This window comes from Gopherus flavomarginatus, chromosome 8, assembly GCF_025201925.1.
Source record: "Gopherus flavomarginatus isolate rGopFla2 chromosome 8, rGopFla2.mat.asm, whole genome shotgun sequence".
Classification (NCBI taxonomy): Eukaryota; Metazoa; Chordata; order Testudines; family Testudinidae; genus Gopherus; species Gopherus flavomarginatus.
Genome location: NC_066624.1, coordinates 64,385,757 through 64,408,837, shown reverse-complemented (window position 1 = coordinate 64,408,837; position 23,081 = coordinate 64,385,757). Strand labels below are relative to the sequence as shown.

General features: G+C 43.1%; 2 protein-coding genes across 5 annotated transcripts in view; one reads left to right on the top strand and one right to left on the bottom strand.

Annotated features, from left to right (window-relative positions):
- The window catches only part of PPP2R3A (protein phosphatase 2 regulatory subunit B''alpha), a 767,863-nt gene that overhangs the window by 626,693 nt on the left and 118,089 nt on the right, over window positions 1-23,081 (bottom strand). The gene's annotated exons all lie outside the window — the stretch shown is intronic.
- VPS8 (VPS8 subunit of CORVET complex) overlaps window positions 1-23,081 on the top strand; it is a 231,457-nt gene that overhangs the window by 173,136 nt on the left and 35,240 nt on the right. For 2 of the 4 annotated variants that reach the window (XM_050965339.1, XM_050965338.1), the window contains exon 40: window positions 3,641-3,723. The exons of the other annotated variants lie outside the window; for them this stretch is intronic. In XM_050965339.1, coding sequence (XP_050821296.1) covers window positions 3,641-3,723 — 83 coding nt within the window. The remainder of the gene's footprint in view (window positions 1-3,640; window positions 3,724-23,081) is intronic. 4 annotated transcript variants of the gene reach the window in all.

Genomic DNA, 23,081 nt, shown 5'->3' with positions numbered 1-23,081 from the left:
TGACCCCTAGATCTCTTTCTGCCATACTCCTTCCTAGAGAGTCTCTTCCCATCAAAAGCAGTTGCAATCCCTTCCAGTTTGGTATCGTCCGCAAACTTAATAAGCATACTTTCTATGCCAACATCTAAGTCATTGATGAAGATATTGAACAGAGCCAGTCCCAAAACAGACCCCTGCGGAACCCCACTTGTTATACCTTTCCAGCAGGATTGGGAGCCATTAATAACTACTTTCTGAGTACGGTTATCCAGCCAGTTATGCACCCACCTTATAGTAGCCCCATCTAAATTGTATTTGTCTAGTTTATCAATAAGGATATCATGCAGACAGTATCAAATGCCTTACTAAAGTCTAGGTATACCACATCCACCGCTTCTCCCTTATCCACAAGGCTCGTTATCCTATCAAAGAAAGCTATCAGATTGGTTTGACACGATTTGTTCTTCACAAATCCACGCTGGCTATTCCCTATCACCTTACCACCTTCCAAGTGTTTGCAGATGATTTCTACAATTACTTGCTCCGTTATCTTCCCTGGCACAGAAGTTAAACTAACTTGGTCTGTAGTTTCCTAGGTTGTTTTTATTTCCCTTTTTACAGATAAATTGAAGTGAATTTATACAGAAAACTTGGATGTGCAACTGTTAGATGGCGCACACAGCAAATCTGACACAGAAACACAAGCAAGAAAGTGCATGCCCATTATTTGTAACTAGGTGGTTGTCATTTGTGTGTTAACAGTTGATATTTTAGGTATTTCTTCTCCCAGTGCCAGAAGAGGAATAAAAAATCAGATTAAACATTTCCATTTGTTGCCTTAAAAATTAACCCTATTCTGTCTGCCTCCAGCCCCTCTCCATAGGTAGATAATACATTGTTGCCTTCCCACACTTAAGAATTTTCTCATGCTATTGTCTTATTTCTATGATGGTAGCATCATGATGTTCCTTTGTGCTGCGTGCTGTACAGACAATCCCTGCCCTGAAGAGCTGACAGTCTAAATAGATTAAACAGACGAAGATGGGAGGAGAAGTGATTTGTCCAGTGTCAGATTAGGTTAGTGGCCAAGCTGAGACTAGAACCTAGGTCTTCTGGCTGCTAGTCCAGGTCTCACCTGCTAGACCATACTGCCTCCCTCCTATCTTCCTCATACACATTCAGTCCACTAGTCTGGAACAAACCGCTGGGCTGACTGCAACCATCCATGACTATAAAGGGAGCACATGGGTCAAAATTCCTAGTACCTGCACAGCATCCCTGGTTAGGTTTGGTAACTGCATCGCAGCTCCGGTCTCTTGCCTCTGTGTGCACAATAGCAGCTCACTGTGGTAATTCTGCTCTGAGGCTTTTGGGAAAGTCATGGACCTCTGGGATCATCTGATAGTTCTTCCTTGCCTTCATTTTCTCCTTCTTTTCCCCATCAGTCTCCACAACCCATTGGTGCAGTAAATACTGTGGTCCCAGTGCAATCCAGTGACTGTTTCCTCTAACAGCAGGTCACTATCTCTATGTGCAATGAGTGGATAGGGTTTTGCTGGTTCATCATTGGAGAGTGACCATGCATTGACTGAGACTAAGAACCTGGGGCTTTTAATCCACACAGTGATCTCTGGAGAGCAAGGATCATCTGTCATCAGAGCCATGGCCAAAGATAGGGTGTGCCATCATATTTTGGCAAAGGGGAGCCATTGAATCTAACTTACCCATTTAAACAAGCTCATTATTAAAATTTAATTCTGGAAATTGAAGGTGGTTCTCTGGGTTAATGCACCTAAAAAGGAAGGAAACATTCAGCCCTTTTAGAGGAAAAAGTGTGAAAGAACTATTGCCCTCCCTTTTCACACTTGGATCCCGAATTATAACCAGTTTTATTCCATTCTAAAGTGGGTGGTTGTTTAATAATTATATTGCCATAGTGTCTAGATGTCCAATCAGGAAGCTGGGACCCATTCTGCTGAGAACTGTATACACATAATAAAAAGGCCATCCCAGTCCCAAAGAGTTGTATAGCTGTTGTCCCTGAGAATCCAGTGAATAGGGGCCTGGAACATATGCTGAAATAGATTATAAAAGGCACAACCTTGAAGGGGGCATGTCCAGCCTGTGGCACAGAGAACATTGTAGCCCTTATGGCTTTGAATTATTAAAGGCAACTCTTTGTTATGAATTGAAGATATTTCCTGAATCTCACCCAATGATTTTTAAACAGAAGTGTTTGAATCTGGCCATTACTGTGAGGGTGGTGGGGGAGTCTGTACCACCTGCCCAGTTGCTCCATATGCTTCCCCCTACAGCTCTAGGACCTGCTTTGATGTGAATGAATGTTCTGAGCAGCAGCAGTCCCTTCTCTTCTGCAGCAGCTCAGCAGCTCCCCCACTGGCCACCTGCTGAATTCCAGTTCAGGGAGAAGAGAGTAGTTCTTTGAGTAGTGTCCCTGTGGGTGCTCCCCAACAGGGTGTGCACATGCCTGTGCACACTTAATCAGATATTTTCATCAGCAAGATCTGTGGGTCTGTACCTGCTCTCTAGATATACTCGAGCTGATTCTGCCTGCCCTGCACCTGGTGAAAGTCAATACAGGATGGCTCCCTTCCCACACCCAGCCCCCAGGGCAGTGCAGGAGAGTGGAAAGAGAAGAAGCTGAGGAAACAATCAGGTCTTTGATTCTCTGCCTCATCACTGGCGCAGGTTACGGCAGCCTGGGGGCTGCTCTAGCACAAGTTGTCTGACGTCGATCCCCATGGAACCATACACCAGCCACTGCCCCATCAGTCCCCATGTGAGCCCTGGGGAGGAGAGCTGCTGGAGACTCACTCTTCCATGCCATGGCAATTACAGGTGGCATCTCCTCCCTTTGTGCTGCCAGAAAGAGGGAACAAGCCTGAAGCATTGTGACTGCCTGAGTTTTTTGTCATATGTTTTTCCTTAGGCATCACTGCTATATAGCTATAAGGGCATCCATGTCCTGTCACACTGCCTCCAGAGCTTCCTTACTCTTTGTCAGGGTCCTTTGTAATGTGAAGGGAAACCAAACTGGGCGTGGTTACTGAGAAGAAGTTATAAAATCATCGCAGAGCCATCATTCACAAAGGATGCACTTTGTGTGATAACCAGAGTATCACCTAACGCCTATATTTTGTTCAGAGGTGCTGAGCTCCTGCAGGCCCTGACTTTTTTTAGGTTGGGCACACAGATAACAGAATTGTTGGCCACCAGTGGAAAATGTTGACGTTAATAAGACTATTCATGTGAATAAGTTTTGCAGGTTTATACTTGATGGTATTAGGGAAATTTGAATTGCAGTAGATAACCATATTAGAAAAATAAATACATAAATAAATTCAGGAATGTCCCATACTGTGAGACAATTTGTGTGTGTGTTGGGGGGAATATCATAGTAGTGTGAGAGTCCCAAAAACATACCTGAAAATTACATTTGTTTTTAAATATAAAGAATTGTAATTTTATTGTATAATTCTCTGGTCATTATAACTATTTTTTATTGTAAATGTTAATCATGTTTTTTAAAACAAAGGAGTATAAACATCCTTGTGAACTCTTAATATAGCATATTATTATTTTTACAAATCTCCAGTTCCGACCAGTTGTGCATGACTTTTTTACATATTTATTATTTCAGCTCTGAAGAGTTTGACAATGCAAGTGCTAAACAACATGGCTGCATTTATTGCCCTTCCCTCAATCTTGCAGAGAATTCTCCAGGTGAGCAACAGGGGAGGAGAAAACGTAGTGGGCATACAAGTGTTTACTAAATGGTTGTCTTTTATAAGGCCCTGGTTATACCACATTCAGAATGTAGAGCCAAATCCATCGCTGATGTAACATTGTTGACTTCGGTGTAGTTACAGAAATTAATCTGGTTAATTATTAGTTGTGGCTACAAAGATGAAAAAATGCTCCTGGGACTGGTGTGATGGGACACTAACTGAAATGATGTTTATCCTTGAGAGAAGATGTAGTAATGTAAAGATTATTTGTTGTAAACCAAACAATTTTTTACTTATTAGATCTTAATTAGTTTGGTCCAAAATTTAAATATTTTTAAAACCTTGGGCTGAGATTCCTAAGAAATGGGAGCCTAAGTTAGTCTACTAAATCCTTACTTAGACCTGGTCTACACTACAAAGTTAGGTCAATGTAAGTAATCTTTGTGACATTATCCAGGGTACAATCTGGACTGATGGACAGCTTCATCCCCTCAGTTTCCCGACCTGGGGTGCCTTTTATATGCTTCACTGTGAGAGCAACCAGTCCTGGTCTGCTCTCACAGAGTCTCCAGCATGTAAATCGCTCCCAGCTATAGCGTATGAGTGCTGTAGCCAGTCACTCATGAATTACACTGCGGGCAACACCAGCAAACTCCCAGCTTCAGACTTTCCCCCAGAAATGTGCATCTTGTACTGCCCAGCACCCTCCTGCATAACACGAGCTCATATGAAGTCTATCATTTATTAATAGTAAATGATATGAACAAGTCTTGTTATCCCAAATGGAGTTTTCAAACACTTCAGTCCAAACACACTGGTTTAGATAAAACAACAAAACAATGTACTAACTACAGAAAAATAGATTTTAAGTGACTGCAAGTAATGAAGCATATAAATCAGAATTCGTTACAAGGAAATAAAAGGTAAAACACAACTAACACCTAACTTAACAAGCTAAATGAATACAAAGCAAAGGTGTCTCTCACCACGTGTCCCAGCAGTCTTACTGGCTGAACCTCTTTCAGTCAGGATTTCCCCCCAAGTTCACTGCTGCTTCCTTTATTATTTAGGGGTTGATGGTGCCATAGGCAGAGAGCAAGAGAGAGATGATCTGAGTCATCTGGCATCTCCTCTTATAGCCCTTTCTCTTGTACAAGACTCATCTCCAGCTGATGTTCAGGAGACAAAGTCTGTGTAACTTGGAACCTTAAGATGCTTCTTTGTCAAAATGTAGACTTTTTTTTGCCCGCACCCTCTCCCCTGCTGAAGGTGGCCACTTAATCAGGTGGTGGTCCAACTGATCTCACTGACACCTGGCTGAGGCATTGGCTAGCCTTTTGTCTCTGGGGAACTTGTTTGTGACTGCCCTTCAGAACATGTTATTACATGTCTTGGTAATAGCGTACAATGGAATCTTATCTTTACATACAGTGTTGCCACACATTTTACCAGGACAATAATGATCAGCAAATCATGAGTGTTCAGATGATATCTTACACAGTATGCTTTGATACAATATTTAACATAGTCTTGTAAAAGGGGTGAACATAGGACTACAGACTGTCAGGCTTGTGTCAACCAATTTGTGCATATCTGCTTTCAAATTTGTCTACCGCCATAAGCATCCTATTAGTGCAATGCAGTAAAACCACCTCCCAAAAGTTGTGGAAGCATGGTTTACCTACCGACCTGTGAACTCTGGTTGCCCTAATAGTCCTTCAGCAGCTGTTCCGCAATGCCCCTGGCAGAGCCATGGGCTAGCTGAGAAACATGGGCATCTACAAATGGATTACATGGGAGATGCAGGCAAAAGGATTTTCTTTTTTTAAAAGTCTTGTCAAAATGGGAGGGGTAAGGGCAGAGCTGTGTTTGAGACCATCCCAATGCTGTGGAACTTCCTTCCACAGGACTCTGACAGATACACTTCTGTCACATTTGTAGGGTAGGCGTGGGGGTGACTAGGCAGGAAGGAAGCTGATGTCCCTTCCTACGTTTGTTTGAATTTCCCTCATTCTCTCCTGAGGTACCTGGCAGCTCCAAAAGCCTTGAGAGAGCAGGGGTCACTTCATTCTTAAGTGTTCCTGTTCATGGCCAAGAGGATGGAACTTTGATCACAGGCAATTCTGTGTGTTTCAGACAGAAGTTGGTCCATTAAAATATTACCTCACCCACCTTATTTCTCTAATATATCTTGGGAGCAGCAGAGCTACAACAGCTCTGCCTACCGTGTTTGTAAAAAGCTCAACATTTAGTTGCTGATGTGTAGTCTCAGCTTTAACTTTGCCTGAAAGTTCTTTGTCTCAGCATTTCCGTCATTTTAAAAACAGTTCTATCTTTGGACTGGGGAGCAAAGGGGGCTGAGGGAGCATTTCCCTTTCCTCTTCTCTCCGCAAAGCCTATGGAAGGGCTGAACCTTACTCATTCACTGCCTAAGAATTGCATTGGGGGGTCCACCTAAGAGGCTTTTTGGGGCTTCCTTCAATCTCCTGTGGATGTTAAGAAGCTCAAATAATTTTTTAAACAGTCTGTGAAGGATTCCAGGCACCTGAAGACTACACAGCAGGTGTTTGAAGCCCTGCTGCCACTGGAGGGCCCCAGGAGACTAGGTGCTTCGTGTGACTGCTTTCAGCTGCCCTTGGTCACAGATAAGGAAGCAATTGCATATTACATAAATGGAGAAAACCGTCTGATATGAGAGAACTGCCTCCTAAGCTTCTAAATTTTTATAAACAGTTTACTGTAGGTTTTAAAAAAAGACAGAAAGGAATTAAACTTTGACTGTGTCCTTTTGCAGTATTGTATCTGTGACACGAGAAGAAAAACAGTGTATAAAGGAATAGACTGCAGGCTCAGGAATTGTGTTTTAAGTAATTTTATCTGAGTTTACACTTTGTAATACAGATTTATTTCCTTTTATTGTGTAACTGATTTTGCCAAGGAGGAAATACTTGAGAGGGTTGGAAGCAATTTAGAGAAGAGAAAACAACAAGCACTTAGGAGAAGATACAACAGAAATTAGAGAAGTGGCGAGAGCAGGAAGAATGTAAAAACAGGGATGTGCTGGAGGGAGCTCTCAGGAGCCAATGTTAATATGCAGGCACCAGATTGGAGAGAGCTCTGGGATGACATCCTGCCTCCAGTGGTGTTTGCCCTGTCTCTGGAGCTTATTAACTAACCCTTGCCTGAAGTGACTTATCCTCCAGAACTAGGAGAAATGATTTGCATGGAAGATCTCTTTACATACAGCTTTGTGGAAGACTAATTTACCATTGTGATGGGGCAAGGCCCAGATGGCTACAGTAAAGTACTGAGAAACAGGTATGTTAGCCCTAGGCTAAACAAATCCCTGGTAACCAAATGGCAATTGCTCCAGGTTAATCAAGGCACCTGGGGCCAATTAAGATCTTTCTAGAAGGCAGTGGAGATAGCTACTTTAATTAGAACACCTGCAGCCAATCAAGGCAGGCTAATCAGGACACCTGCGTTTAAAAAGGAGCTCACTCCAGTCAGGGAGGGAGGAGCCAGAGGAGAAGGAGCGTGTGTGAGGAGCTGGGAGCAAGAGGGCAAGGAGCTGAGAGTGAGAGAGTGTACTGCTGGAGGATTGAGGAGGACAAGCATTATCAGACACCAGGAGGAAGGTCCTGTGGTGAGGATAAAGGTGTTTGGAGGAGGCCATGGGGAAGTAGCCCAGGGAGTTGTAGCTGTCATGCAGCTGTTACAGGAGGCACTATAGACAGCTGCGATCCACAGGACCCTGGGCTGGAACCCAGAGTAGAGGGCGGGCCTGGGTTCTACCCGGCCCCCCCAACCCAAACCTCCCAACTCCTGATCAGTCACAGGAGGAGCTGACCCTGACTGTGGGTTCCACAAGAGGGGAAGATCACTGAGGAGAGCAAATCTGCCAATAAGCGCAGGACCCACCAAAGTAGAGGAGGAACTTTGTCACACCATCTATAAAGTAGCTGTATTCATTGTCTGCCTTTTGACTGTGTTGGCTTTCCTCAGCCATCTATTTAATAGAATTCTCCAGGAATGGGTGAGTGGCTTTCTAATAGATATAAAAATAACTTGCTGTATGTTATGGGTCACGTACACGCTGTGCTGGAAGACCTGAGCTCCCCATTGCTCTCTATAATTTATATGGTATCTCAGTATGATGTACTTTCCATGCTGTTACTTTTAAATTATGCATGTTAAAATAAAATTTACTTCTAATACAGTATGACCTAAAATGACACTGGTCACTTCGTGCAATTGTTACCTCTGGAAGCTGTCCGTCCCTACAGTATATTCCAGGCATACAGCTGGTTTTTGACTAAGAATTGGATGGATTTCCAAATCCTGTTTGATTCAGATTTGAATATTGGCAGCCTGTTGGTGTTAGTGCTTATTGAGTAGGAACAACTCTATATAGAGGCTGCTGTTGCTCTAAGAGTTCTGAATCATTTTAGCCATTGTGGAGCAATTTCCCAAGTATCTTGCAATCAAGTTTGCATTCCACTCCCACCATTTCCTACTAATTTGTTTCCTCTAGCCACCTCTTCTCCCTTCCCACTCCCTCTGGGCAAGCTGTCCCTTGGTGCATTAACTGAACTACTACACCCTGTTACAGATTGGTTTCCTTCTTCCTTCTCCCTTTCCTGGAGTCCATCTCTTAAGCTTCCTCCACTGACTGCCTCCTTCTCACCAACAGAAATCTCCAGCCAATCAAATTTCGATAGCTTGTCTTTCTCTCCAACAGAAGTTGGTCCAGTAAGATATTATCTCACCACCTTGTCTCTCTAATCTCCTGGGACCCACACAGCTACAATTACACTGCACACCTGCTTCTCATTACCTCATCCATTAGGTATCCATCACCTTCCTAGTCTCTGCTACTTGCTAGCTTTCTCCCTTCATCCTTTCTCCACTGCCTGAGTCTCTAGCCTATTGGCTGCCACCAGCACCATACCCTAGTGTCCAGGTTAGCTTCCTGCTCAGTTTTTTCCCCTCAGTCCCTCTCTCTAAGGCCATATCTGGTCCTCCAAGTAAAGTGATCGCCAGCTAAATTTCAAGGATCTGGTCCAAAGCATAGAGGTTCTAGAGCTTCTCAGTAAAATAGTTGTAAGGACATTTCAACATGGGAAAAACTTATTTTTCACTAACATGGTTTTCTGAGATGGCTGAATAGTTTTTGCTGAAATTCTGAAACACAAATTCAGCTCGAGACAGATACCTGACATTGGAAATGTCAGCCCAAGCAGTCTGACAAAGTTGTTTACAAAAAAAAAAAAAATGCAAATGTAAGAGCTTGCAAACCACTTATTGTGGGAGCTGCTTCCCTCTCTGCCTAGAATATGGAGGAATGTATATACACTTAAGAATGCACAAATGAATATAATTCACATCATTTACAAGTGCATGCTTTGTATATACTGGTAGTTTTTAAAAAGTGTGTAGAAGTACTTATCGGTAAAATGTGTGTGAATGAGTGGGGTGCAAGTGGGGCTGGTCAGGAAAGACTGAAATAAGGAAATTCACATATGGGGGTGGGACTAGCCGAAGAGGCAAGAAGTTATCTGGAAAATAATGAGGTCCATTTCTGTCCATCTTGCAAGGCCACTGAAGTTCTTGCATAAGCCACAGGAATTACCATCACTGAACAATTCATAAATATTTTTGTAACCCAAGGAAGTTCCCAGGCAAAAAAGCATCATTGACGTGGAATTATGGTTGAGATAATTTATTACTTACTATGTTGTAGTTTTCAAATATGTATGTGTAAATGTTAGCTTAAAAATTCCAAGTTTCACATCACAAACAAAAAACTCCCATAAAACATTCAAAATAGGGCTGTCAGATGATTTTTAAAAAGAATCTCAATCGTGAGATTAAAAGAATTAATCATGAGTAATCGCAGTATTAATCTGTTAATAGAATACCTAAATGTTTTTGGATGTTTTCTACATTTTCAAATATATTGATTTCATTTACAACAAAGAATACAAAGTGTCCAGTGCTCACTTTATATTATTTTTATTACAAATATTTGTGCTGTAAAAGAGAATAGTACTTTTCAGTTCACCTAATATAAGTACTGTAGTGCAAGCTCTGTATTGTGAAAATGCAGCTTGCAAGTGTAGAATTATTTTTTTTACGTAACGGCACTCAAAAATAAAACAATATAAAACTTTAGAGCCTACAAGTCCACTCAGTCCTATTTCTTGTTTAGCCAATCAGATTCCATTACTGGTAAGGGGTGGGGGGAATGACTGGAAAAGTTTGCACACCACTGCCTTACCAACTACTTTCCCTTCACAGTATCAATGCAAAAGTTGATCAACTTGAAGTTGTGAATGTTTGTAAACCTCTTGATAAAACCTGGAACACTTCACTTTTACCAGCACGTCAACATCCATCTGTCCTATGCTGGAGACTTAAATAGCCACCACACCTCATGGAGCTGCAGAGAATCTGACAAAAATGGACTGGATCCATAGACTGGACTTCTCTAAGTGATCTATCTCTCTTGCATGACCCTACACAGTCAGTCACCTTTTTCTCTGCACAGTGGAAGCAGGGTTGCTCTCCTGACCTCAGTTGGGTCGCCTCAGCAGGGCCAACTGTTACCAGGCTCCCAAGCAGCCAGTACCATCCTCTTCTTGCTCAGATAGAAATGACAATCTCCATAATAACCACTATCCCTTGATTGCAGTGGAACTGTAGAAGAGCAGACTGGAAAAAAAATACTCAGAGCTGACCAGTGAGTATATAGTGTGCATACCATATAATGCCTCTGCAGAAAATGCTTACACTCGCCTCTCCAAAGAAATCTTTAAAGCAGCCATTAAATCCATTCCACATGCCTACCAAGAGACTTATATACCCTACTTAAATGAAGAATGAGCAGAACTTCTGAAGCACTGTGGGAAATTGGGTAACTCAAAGAAGCAAACCATCTTGGCAGCCCTAATATCTGTCACAAGGAACGTTAGTGAGAAGTTACGTCAAATATGGACATACGGTATAGCAGGAAGTATGGTTACTTTAAAAGAATCTTGTTGCAGCACAGAAACCACTATCAACAAGTCAAGAAAGTGTCTCCAAACAGCATCACTACATGCCTAACTAATATAGCAAAAGCCAACAGAAACAAGCCCTTTGAAGAATCAGTAAAGAGGAAATGGAGCTGATACTCACAGGTGGGACCATTCTGTGAGGAAGACATCGTCCAGCCTTCCTCCACGGAACAAGTGGAGAGAGCACTGAGCCTCAAGAAAGCAGGAAAAGCAGGTGGCCTTGATAAGACTGTACAAGAAATGCTGCTACATCTTGCTAAGAGGAGCACAAAATGGCTGTCAATTTTCATATACTGTGTCATCCAAAAGAACAAGATGCCTAAGATATAGCAGAAAGAAACCAGGAAAGGGCCATTCCTTTCCAGCTAGCTGCTGTCCAGTATCACTTCTGAGGTGTGCTTACAAACTTCTAGTGTGACTATCTCAGCAACAACTCATGCCCATGGTAGAACAAGCTCTGGGTGGTGATCAGGCAGGCTTCAGACTTAATAGGAGCACTTGTGACCAAGTTCATGCTCTTTACCACTTACATAGAAAATAGTTTCCAACAGATGATGACAGGAGTAGCAGCATATGATACCATCTGGCACATTGGTCTGCTGGTCAAGATGTCAAAATCTCTGTGGGTTGTAATGGTTATGGAAATGCTTCAAAACAGACAATTCCAAGTGGTGCTAAGGCAATAAACTGAGCACATGGAGAACGAGAAGAATGGATTCCCTCAAGGATCTGTTCTTGTCCCAAATTTTTTCCAACATATTTACCAATGATCTGCCTCCAACAATCTCAAGGCCATTCAAGTGTGCAGATAACATCTGCCTAGGTTCAAGAGACTTCAGAAAGATTGACAACCTGAACTAAGACATGGCAGCCATCAGTGCCTATTGCAAGAAGTGGAGACTTTAGTCTAGAGTGTTAATGACAGTGTTGTCATTCTTCCATCTCAATCACACTAATACTTCAAGAACTCAACATCTTGAATGGAGAGCAACTGGCATATGACCCAAAGCCAGTATATCTAAGAGTAACTGGAGTTCACACATTAACCTACAAGGACTACTTCACAAAGGTAGCTCAGAAAATTAAGAGCAGTAATGGCTTTCTAAATAAGCTTGGAAGCTCAATTTAGGGAGCTAATGTGCACAGTTTGGTACTAGTTCTCCACTACTCCGTGAAAGAATACTGTACACCTGTATTAAACTCTTCCCACACAAAGCTAGTTGATGTACAACTGAATCAAATAATAATAATAGGCTGTGAGACCAGCAAACACTGGCTACCAGTCCTCTCTAATATCCCACCTCCTAACATCAGGCATTATATTGCTGCAAAGAACCTCCTTCACAAAATCCAAGAGGTACCACAATTGCCACTTTTCAAAGATATATGGTTGGGTGCCTTGCCACTGACTCTTCAGTAGATGACCTATGTGGACTCCTGATTCATACTGAGACAGTAGGGCAATCGGCGTGTTATCTTAGGTGCCTGTACACGAAAGAAGCCTTGGAAACAAGCAGAAAGAATTGGAAGTCCTGGCACAGTCAAGGAATTATGTATGATGTGATTGGAATAACAGAGACTTGGTGGAATAACTCACATGACTGGAGCACTGTCATGGATGGGTATAAACTGTTCAGGAAGGTCAGGCAAGGGAGAAAAGGTGGACGAGTTGCACTGTATGTAAGAGAGCAGTATGATTGCTCAGAGCTCCAGTATGAAATATTAGTGCCCATCTGGAGAAAAGCCTGTTGAGTCTTTGGGTTAAGTTTAGCGGTGAGAGCAACAAGGGTGATGTTGTGGTGGGCGTCTGCTATAGACTACCAGACCAGGAGGATGAGATAAACGAGGCTTTCTTTGGACAACTAACAGAAGTTTCCAGATCACAGGACCTGGTTCTCATGGGGACTTCAGTCACCCTGACATCTTCTGGGAGGGCGATACAGCTGTGCACAGACAATCCAGGATGTTTTTGGAGAGTCTTGGGGACAACTTCCTGGTGTAAGTGCTGGAGGAACCAACTAGGGGCCGTGCTTCTCTTGACCTGCTGCTCACAAACAGGGAAGAATTGGTAGGGGAAGTAGAAGAGGGTGGCAACCTGGGAAGCAGTGACCATGAGATGGTCGAGTTCAGAATCCTGACAAAAGGGAAAAAGGAGAGCAGCAGAATACGGACTCTGGACTTCAGAAAAGCAGACTTTGACTCCTTCGGGGAACTGGTGGGCGGGATCCTCTAGGAGGCTAATATAAGGGAGAAAGGAGTACAGGAGAGCTGGCTGTATTTTAAAGAAGCCTTATTGAGGGTGCAGGAACAAAACATCCCGATGTGCAGAAAGAATAGTAAATATGGCAGGCGACCAGCTTGGCTTAACAACAGAAATCTTCGGTGAGCTTAAATGCAAAAAGGAAGTTTATAAGAAGTGGAAACTTGGACAGATGACAAGGGAGGAATATAAAAATATTGCTCGAGCATGCAGAGGTGTAATCAGGAAAGCCAAAGCACAGTTGGAGTTGCATCTAGCAAGGGATGTGAAGGGTAACAAGAAAGGTTTCTACAAGTATGTTAGCAGCAGGATAGTCAGGGAAAGTGTGGGACTCTTACTGAATGGGGGAGGCAAACTAGTGACAGGTGATGTGGAAAAAGCTGAAGTACTCAGTGCCTCAGTCTTCACTGACAAGGTCAGCTCCCAGACTTCTGCACTGTGCAGTACAATATGGGGAGGAGGTGAGCACCCCTCAGTGGTGAAAGAACAGGTTAAGGACTATTTAGAAAAGCTAGACGTGCACAAGTCTATGGGTCCAGATCTAATGCATCAGAGGTTGTTGAGGGAGTCGGCTGGTATGATTGCAGAGCCATTGGCCATTATCTTTGAAAACTCATGGCAATCAGGGGAGGTCCTGGATGATTGGAAAAAAGCAAATATTAGTGCCCATGTTTAAAAAAGGGAAGAAGGAGAATCCAAGCAACTACAGACTGGTCAGCCTCACCTCATGGAGCAGGTCCTCAAGGAATCCATTTTGAAGCACTTGGAGAGGAAAGTGATCAGGAACAGTCAACTTGGATTCACCAAGAGCAAGTCATGCCTGACCAATCTGATTCTCATCTATGATGAGATAACTGGCTCTGTGGACATGGGGAAAGCGGAGTACATGATATACCTTGACTTTAACAAAGCTTTGGTACGATCTCACACAGTATTCTTGCCAGCAAGTTAGTGTGGATTGGATGAGTAGACTATAAGGTGGATAGAAAGCTGGCTAGATTGTTGGGGTCAAAGGGTAGTGATCAACGGCTTGATGTCTAGTTGGCAGCCGATACCAAGTGGAGTGCCACAGGGATCAGTCCTGGGGCCAGTTTTGTTCAATATCTTCATTAATGATCCGGATGATGGGATGGATTGCACCTTAGCAATTTCGCGGATGACACTAAGCTGTGGGACGAGGTAGATAGGGTCCAGAGAGACCTAGAGAAATTGGAGGATTGGACCAAAAGAAATCTGATGAGATTCAATAAGGACAAATGCGGAGTCCTGCACTTAGGACAGAAGAATCCCATGCACTACTGCAGGCTGGGGGAACCAACTGGCTAAGCAGCAGTTCTGCAGAAACAAACCTGGGGGATTACAGTGGACAAGAAGCAGGGTATGAGTCAACAGTGTGCCCTTGTTGCCAAGAAGGCTAATGGCATATTGGGCTGCATTAGTAGGAGCATTGCCAGCAGATCAAGGGAAGTGATTATTTCCCTCTATTTGGCACTGGTAAGGCCACATCTGGAGTACTGCTTCCAGATTTGGGTCCCCCACTGTAGAAAGGATTTGGACAAATTGGAGAGTCCAGCAGAGGGCAACAAAAATGATTAGGGGACTGGGGCACATGACTTACGAGGAGAGGCTGAGGGAACTGGGCTTATTTAGTCTGCAGAAGAGAAGAGTGAGGGGGGATTTGGTAGCAGCCTTAAACTACCTGAAAGGGGGTTCCAAAGAGGATGGAGCTAGGCTGTTCAGTGGTGACAGATGACAGAATAAGGAATGATGGTCTCAAGTTGAAGTAGGGGAGGTCTAGGTTGGATATTAGGAAAAACTATTTCACTAGGAGGATGATAAAGCACGGGAATGGGTTACCTAGAGAGGTGGTGGAATCTCCATCCTTAGGGGCTTTTAAGGCCCAGCTTAACAAAGCTGGTGTTTGGTCCTGCTTTGAGCAGGGGATTGGACTAGATGACCTCCTGAGATCTCTTCCAACCCTAATCTTCTATGATCCTATGATTTTATGACTGTTACAAACCATCTCTATGGTGGACACTGCCACATAGTGATAAGGAAAAAGGGAATGAGCCTCGACACACAGCCTGATGGGAGGCTGTCTCTGATGCAAGCTCAACTATTTCAGATGAGGGATGGTGAGGTGTGCAGCAAATTACCACACCTGGGGACTCAGGGACAGGCCTCTGTGTAGTTGGGGTGCAGTTGAGGACGCTGCACACATACTGAATAGCTGCTTGTCCCATGCTGGCCTATCAGCGAGGACTTTCCAAATTCCATACTGCTGACCCCAAGGCTATTGAATGGCTAAAACCATGTGATACCTACCTATGGCCTTTTGACTCTTGGCTTTTTATCTACTTGTACATCTCTTATCTCCCTACTTTGTATTTTGAACTTTTGACCATCTTGATTGTACAACTTATACCTTCGCTTAAAAAGAGAGCAAATCCAGGGAGAAGACTCAGTATTAGCTACAGACGGTCTTCATTTCCTGATATAATTTAGAGGGGAATGCAAACATAGTATCATAGGACTGGAAGGGACCTTGAGAGGTCTTCTAGTCCAGTCACTTGCACTCAAGTCAGGACTAAGTATTATGTAGACTAGTGGTTCTCAAACTTTTTTTTTTTTTTCACCAACCACTTGAAAATTGGTGATGGTCTTAGCTGACCACTTAAAGATCTTTCCAAATATTTTGTACCATTAGCTAACTATCATAAAACGCATTGGATAAAAGCACTATATAAGAAAAAGGTTTTTGTTCTACTAATGAAAGCACACAACTTGTATTTTAATATCAGTAGTCTTACCTTTCTAATGCGATGGATGTGCCCTCTCTCCACCACCACAGCAGCCCCCGAGCTGGAGCTGGGAATAAGGAGGGTCTCTTCCCTGCCACAGAGCTGAGGCTGGGAAAAAGGGCTGTCTCTCCCCGGCAGCCACAGCCCTGGAGCTGGGGAAAGTTGCCTCTTTCTCTGGCCCCTGCAGCCCTGCATGTCCCAAATTCCCCCCACCCCCTCTTCTCATCCCACTGCCCCCTTCCACCTATCCTCACAAGGCCACCACCTCACGTGCGTCTTCTTCAGGGTCCAGGTACCTAATTAGTGGAGCCACGCCTGCACAGCTCCACTAATTAGGTGGGTGGTCCATCATTCTCTCATGTACGGCAACCCAGGCACTCACCTTAGAGCAGGGGTGGGCAAACTTTTTGGCCCGAGGGCCACAGCAGGGTGTGAAACTGTATGGAGGGCCGGGTTGGGAAGGCTGTGCCCCCTAAACAGCCTGGCTCCTGCCCCCTATCTGACTCCTCCCACTTTCTGCCCCTTGATTTCCCCCCTCAGAATGCCCCATCCAACCCCCCCCCCAATCCTTGTCCTCTCACCTCTCCCTCTCAGGACCTCAGCCCCTAACCGTCCCACGGGACCCCACCCCAATCCAATGCTTCCTGTCCCCTGACTGCCCCGACCCCTATCCACAGCCCCATCCCCTGACAGGACCCCTGGGACCCCACTCCCTATCCAATCCCCCGTTCCCCATCCCCTGCCCTCCCGAACCTCTGCCCCATCCAACTGCCCCCTGCTCCCTGCCCCGACTGCCCCCCAGGATCCCTGCCCCATATCCAACCCCCCAGCTCCCTTACCATGCCTCTCAGAGCAGCATGTCTGGAGTCACGCCTCATGAGCGTGCAGCCTAGCCTCCCACAGCGCTGCCCACATGGCGGCATGGCTGCGGGGGAGGGGTTGTGAGCTAGCTGCCCAGCCAGGTGCTCAGGGGCCGGGCAGGACAGTCCCACGGGCTGGATGTGTCCCATGGGCCATAGTTAGTTCCCTCTAAGGCAGAGGTGGGCAAACTACGGACCACCTGAATGGAGCTCGTGGACCACAGTTTGAGAACCTCTGATGTAGACCATCCCATAAAGGTGCTTGTCTAGCCTGCTCTTATAAACCTCCAATGATTGTGGAATCTCCTTCTCCCTAGGCAATTTATTCCAGTGTTCCAACTAGCCTGACAGGAAATTTTTCTACTGTCCAACCTAAACCTCCTTTGCTACAATTTAAGTCCATTGCTTCTTGTCCTGTCCTCAGAGGTTAACAAGAACAGTTTTCTCTCTCCTCTTTGTAACAACCTTTTATGTACTTGAAAGCTGTTATCATCTCCCCGTCTGTCTTCTCTTCTCCAGTTTTTTCATGGGGGGATACACGTAGCCCAAAAAGCAACATATGTTCTGTTTCTGCAGGTACTATTGAACTGAAAGTGTTAATTGTATGTAACTCTGTTCATGAATTGACAGCCTCATGTAACGATCTCAGGTAACTGGTGTTTCGTGACAACATCTTGCATGTCTTGAAAGATTCATCTCAGTGCACATCACAGACAGCATTTGTAATCTGATAGAATGATGTATCTGGTGAACCAGAACTGTGAAGCTGTTCACTATAGTGCAAAGTGGTTTTGCATCAGCGATTTTGCTTATAGCAGTCTGACCATTTTCTGACCATCCAAAGGCATGGCAATCTGTCTTGGAGAACTGTGTCTGACGGTGATCATCTAATGTTGGTTTTATGCCAGTTTGGATGGTGCCATTCTTTTAAAATGTTCATCAGTTCACATTAACTTCTGGAATGATGCTTGCTTTTGAGCCACTGGAGGCATCTTCCAAAAGACCTTTTTAACCTGGAGTAATAATGGAAAAAGATTCTTACATGATCCTTAAAGGTCTAGCCCCAGTTATGGAAGCATCATCGTGAGACATATGCAGCTTGCTTGATAGTTACGAAATTCTTCATCATAAGGAACTTGCTGAAAAACCAGTGGTCTTCAGATGTTGCCTGAAACAGGAATGTCCTTGGCCTATTGTTGAAGTCTAAATATGGTGGATGTGTTTTTTCTTTCTCTGTATTAGCAGAAGGAAATCAGGGCTTGAAGTGCAGGAAAATAACCTCATCGAAGTGCAGCAGAGGCGTGAACAAAAAGTTCCCAGGAGATCTAATCAACTACAGTCACAACAAAGGCTCTCAAAACCAGAGAGAAATGAGTTTAAGCTGATTAGAGCCCTTCTGGCAAGCCTGCTACCTGATCCCATTAGTAGGAGACTGCCAGGAAACATCAGCAACTGATATCAGGTCCATAGTTACAGGAAAAATGCCTTTAACATTTATTTCCTTTCAAGGGAAAACCTACAGGCCCTGGAAATCAAAGTAGCCTGTTGAAGTGAAAGGTTTCTGCTCACTTGTCCACTCCTTGGGGGCAGTTGTATGCACAGCATGGCGATGTGGGGTGGGGGTGTAACTTCAACCAAGGAGCACTTGTAGGTTACCCTGCGGGGGAAGAACCATATTTTTCCAGCATTTCTTTAAGAATTGTACATGGGTTAGCAGAGACCCTGGAAATGATACTTCCTTATCCCTCGCCAATCTGCATTATGACCTCCTTGGAAAAAGTGGAGTACTGAAAGGAAATATTTGTCCTGCTCTTCAATTCATTAGGAGTAGAGGGGACCTTATTGGGGAGCCAAGGCCCTGAGTTTTCACCTCTTCACACTTGTTCATTTTAAGGATAAGCTTATTGATATCCCTGTGTCAAAAGTTCTGGATTCTGAGTCAGTCCTTTGGAGAAGAGGGACGAGGAGAACACCTTAGCAAATCGGACCTTTATGAAGCTGGTAGCCTTTTGTAAGGTTAGAGACAAATTTGAGGGGACCATGCTCTGAGACTTGTCTCCAGGACTCTCTGCACTGACTGGGGGGAGGAGGGCGGGGGCGGGCAGATCAAGAAGCAGAGCTAGGGCATCAGGGTCTTGCTAAGCATAATCCCCATAATTATAAGGAGCAGTGCAATGTGGCCATGCAAGCTCATGCGGACCTCTGGCTTTAGTCTAGCAGAAGGAATCCTTGTCAGCAGTGTGCTTCTCTCCATACAGCTGCAAACAGTGCATTCCTTGGGTGATCCCTCAGGAGAGCAGTAAATCCCTTTGATTCAAGTGCAAGCTCTTGCCCATAGAGATTCACCAATAGCAGAGATAACATGACTGAGGAGAAGAGGATAAGTCACATGAAAGGACAGCAGCCTGCCCCTGAGGCTTTTTTAATATTAGCACAGTCCCTGAGGTTTTTCAGCTGATTTATGCTGATTTTTCTTCTGAAGCAGAGAATTAGGCATCCTTAGACTCATAGATAATAAATACTGAAGGGGCCTCTATTATCATCTAGTCTGACTTCTTGGTTAATACAAGCCATAAAACTTGCCTGAATTAAATCCTGTTTGAACTATAGCGCAACTTCTAGAAAAACTTCCGATCTTGATTTCTATATTGCCAGTAATGGAGAATCCAATACAACCTTTGGTACATTTTTTTCAAATGGTTAACTAGTCACTGCCAAATATTTGTACCTTTTTCTTTCCAGTCTGAAATTGTCTATCCTCAACTTGCAGCCATCGGATATTGTTATACCTTCATAGGCTAGCTTGAATTGCTCATTATCAAATGTTTTTTCCCCAGGTAGGTATTTATAGACTGGGATCAGGTCACTCCTTAGCTTTGTTAAACAAAATAGATTGAGCTCCTTCCATAGCTCACTCTCAGGTGTGTTTTCCATTCCTTCAGTCGTCGTTGTGCCTCTTCTCTGAACCCTCTCTGTTTTTTTTGAGGTCTTTCTTGAATTGTGAACACCAGAACTGAGCACAGTATTCTAGTAGCAGTCGCACCAGTGCCAAATACAGAGGTAAAATAACCTCTCTACTCCTTGTCAATATTCCCCTGTTTATGCATCCAAGGATAGCATTAGATTAACTCTTTTGGCCACACTGGGATCCTCATGTTCACCATGACTCCCAAATCCTTTTCAGAGTCCCTGCTTCCCAGGTTAGTCCCCCATCCTGTAAGTATGGCCTACATGCTTTGTTCCAAGATGTTTGACCTTACATTTGGCCATACTGAAACGCACAGTGTTTGCACCCGGCTTTCCAAATGGTTCAGTTCACGCGCGCTCAGCGATCTGTTCCCTCCATTATTTACTATTCCCTCAACTTTTGTCATCTGCAAACTTTCAGTGATTGTTTTCTTCCAGATCATTGATAAAAATGTCAAATAGCATAGGGCCAAGAACTGATATCTGCAGGGCCCGTATAGAAATAAACCTGCTCAATTATTATGTTGGGATTTGTCAGTTAGCCACTTTTTAATCCATTTGATGTATGCCATATTGATTTTATGTTTTTCTAGTGTCTTAATCAAAGTGTTGTGCAGTACCAAGTCAAATGTCTTACAGAAGATTTAATAGATTATATCAACTAGGGCTGTCAAGCGATTGCACTGTTAAACAATAGAATACCATTTATTTAAATATTTTGGATGTTTTCCACATTATCAAATGTTGATTTCAGTCACAATACAGAATACAAAGTGTACAGTGCTCACTTTATATTTATTTTTTATTACAAATCTTGGCACTGTAAGAAAACAAAAGAAATAGTATTTTTCAGTTCCCCCATTACAAGTACTTTAGTGCAATTTCTTTATCATGAAAGTTGAACTTACAAATGTAGAATTATGTACAAAAAACGTGCATCCAAAAACAAAACAATGTAAAACTTTAGAGCCTACAAGTCCACTCAGTCCTACTTCTTGTTCAGCCAATTGCTCAGACAAACAAGTTTCTTTACATTTAGGGGAGATAATGCTGCCTGCTGTCTTGTTTACAATGAAAGTGAGAACAGGCATTCGCGTTACAATGTTGTAGCTGGCCTCGCAAGATATTTACATGCCAAATGCACTAAAGACTCATAAATCCCTTCATGCTCCAACCTCCATTCTAGAGGACATGCATCCGTGCTGATGATTGGTTCTGCTTGATAATAATGCAAAGCAATGTAGACTGACACATGTTCATTTTCATCATCTGAGTCAGATGCCACTAGCAGACGGTTGATTTTCTTTTTCGGTGGTTCGGGTTCTGTAGTTCCCGCATCGGAGTGTTGCTCTTTTAAGACTTCTGAAAGCATGGTCTACGCCTCACCTCTCTGATTTTGGATGGTACTTCAGATTCCTAAAACTTGGGTCGATTGCTGAAGCTTTTTTGTCAAATCTGCCGTGAAAGTATTCTTAAAATAACAATGTGCTGGGTGGTTGTCATCGAGACTGCTATAACATGAAATATATGCAGAATGTGGGTAAAACAGAGCAGGAGACCAACAAGTCTCCCCTAAGGACTTCAGTCACAAATTTAGTTGACCCCTTATTTTTTTAACAAGCATCATCAGCATGGAAGCATGGTCGAAGCATGAAGGGGCGTATGAATGTTTAATGTATCTGGCACATAAATACCTTTCAATGCCGGCTACAAAAGTGCCATGTGAATGACTGTTCTCACTCTCAGCTGATATTGTAAATAAGAAGCGGGCAACATTATATCCCATAAATGTAAACAAACTTGTTTGTTTTAGCGATTGGCTGAACAAGAAGTAGGACTGAGTGAACTTGTAGGTTCTAAAGTTTTACATTGTTTTGTTTTTGAGTGCAGTTATGTAACCAAAAAAACCCCTATATTGTAAATTGCACTTGCATGATAGAGATTGCACTACAGTACTTGTATGAGGTGAACTGAAAAATACTATTTGTTTTATCATTTTTACAGTGAAAATATTTGTAATAGAAAATAATATAAAGTGAGCACTGTACACTTTGTATTCTGTGTTGTAACTGAAATCAATATATTTGAAAATGTAGAAAAATATCCAAAAAATGTAATAAATTTCAATTGGTATTTTATTGTTTAACAGTATGATTAAAACTGCGATTAATCGAGATTAATATTTTTAATTGCGGTTAATTTTTGAGTCAATCACATGAGCTAACTGTGATTAATCAAAAGCCCTAATATCAACACTATTATCTTTTATCAACCAAGCTGTAATCTCATTTTCTTTAAAAATCTAGTTCGACAGGATCTATTTTCATAAATCCATGTTGATCGGCATTAATTATGTTATCCTCCTTTAATTTTTTATTAATCTGTCTCAGATCAGCTGTTGCATTATTTTTCCTGTGATCGAGGTCAGGCTGACAAGCCAAAAATTAGCCAGGTCATCCCATTTATCCTTTTAAAATACTGGCATAACATTAGCTTTCTTCCTGTCCTCTGAAAATCAACTTTCACTGTTCAGTGAGCTCCTCAGTCAGGTCTTTGATATCTGAACTTGTTGATTTATGTACAAAAGTTAACTTAATGTCATACTGTAGTAGCTACTGTTTAACATCCTCATGAGATACTATTGAAATGGAAAGTATTTTATCATAATATATGACTGTGACGCTGGCAGACCAGGTGCCAGCTTTTGCCAGGGCTATAGGCATCAGCTGAGCACTGACAAATTCATAGTTGGAAACCAGACCAGCTCACCTGTATGTTAGTATTGTTCAAGGGAGGTGTTAGACTTTGTGGAATGCTTGTAAATTAATATATGCAGCAACTTAACTTGTAATATCTGTATCTCTTGCTATAAGGTGATATGTCAGTTTTGCTTTATAACTAAAAATGCATGCTCTGAACCTGTGAACCCAGTTGGGGGAGTGATTCATCACCCATCAAGGAGGACTGTCAAGAATGGACCCTTGTGAAACATGATACAAAGACTTGGTTAATGCCATGTCACACCCATGAAGGTCCTATATGTAAGAAAACCTGTCCCATCAGGTTGAATGCTGGAAGAGGGAGATAAAACAGAGACACACAAATTTTTCTCTTTTGCTGTTTGGACTCTGACTGGGCTGTAGCTACTAAGCAGAAGCAGAAATCTCTAGGGTCTACCTTTCAGTTAGCCATTAAAGACATTCAGTGCTGACTGATTACTATAACTCTGTCACCTTTTGGAACCATAGACTGTAGCGTGCGTGTGTGTGTGTGCGTGTGCGTGTGCCTGCTTTAATCTGTAAATCTCTCATTTCTTTAAATACCCCCCACCCCAGCTTCTTTACTGTCCTGCCCTTCATCACCTTTTGCCAGAGCTGGGTCTCGTGGGCATTCTGCTCACTGTGAGC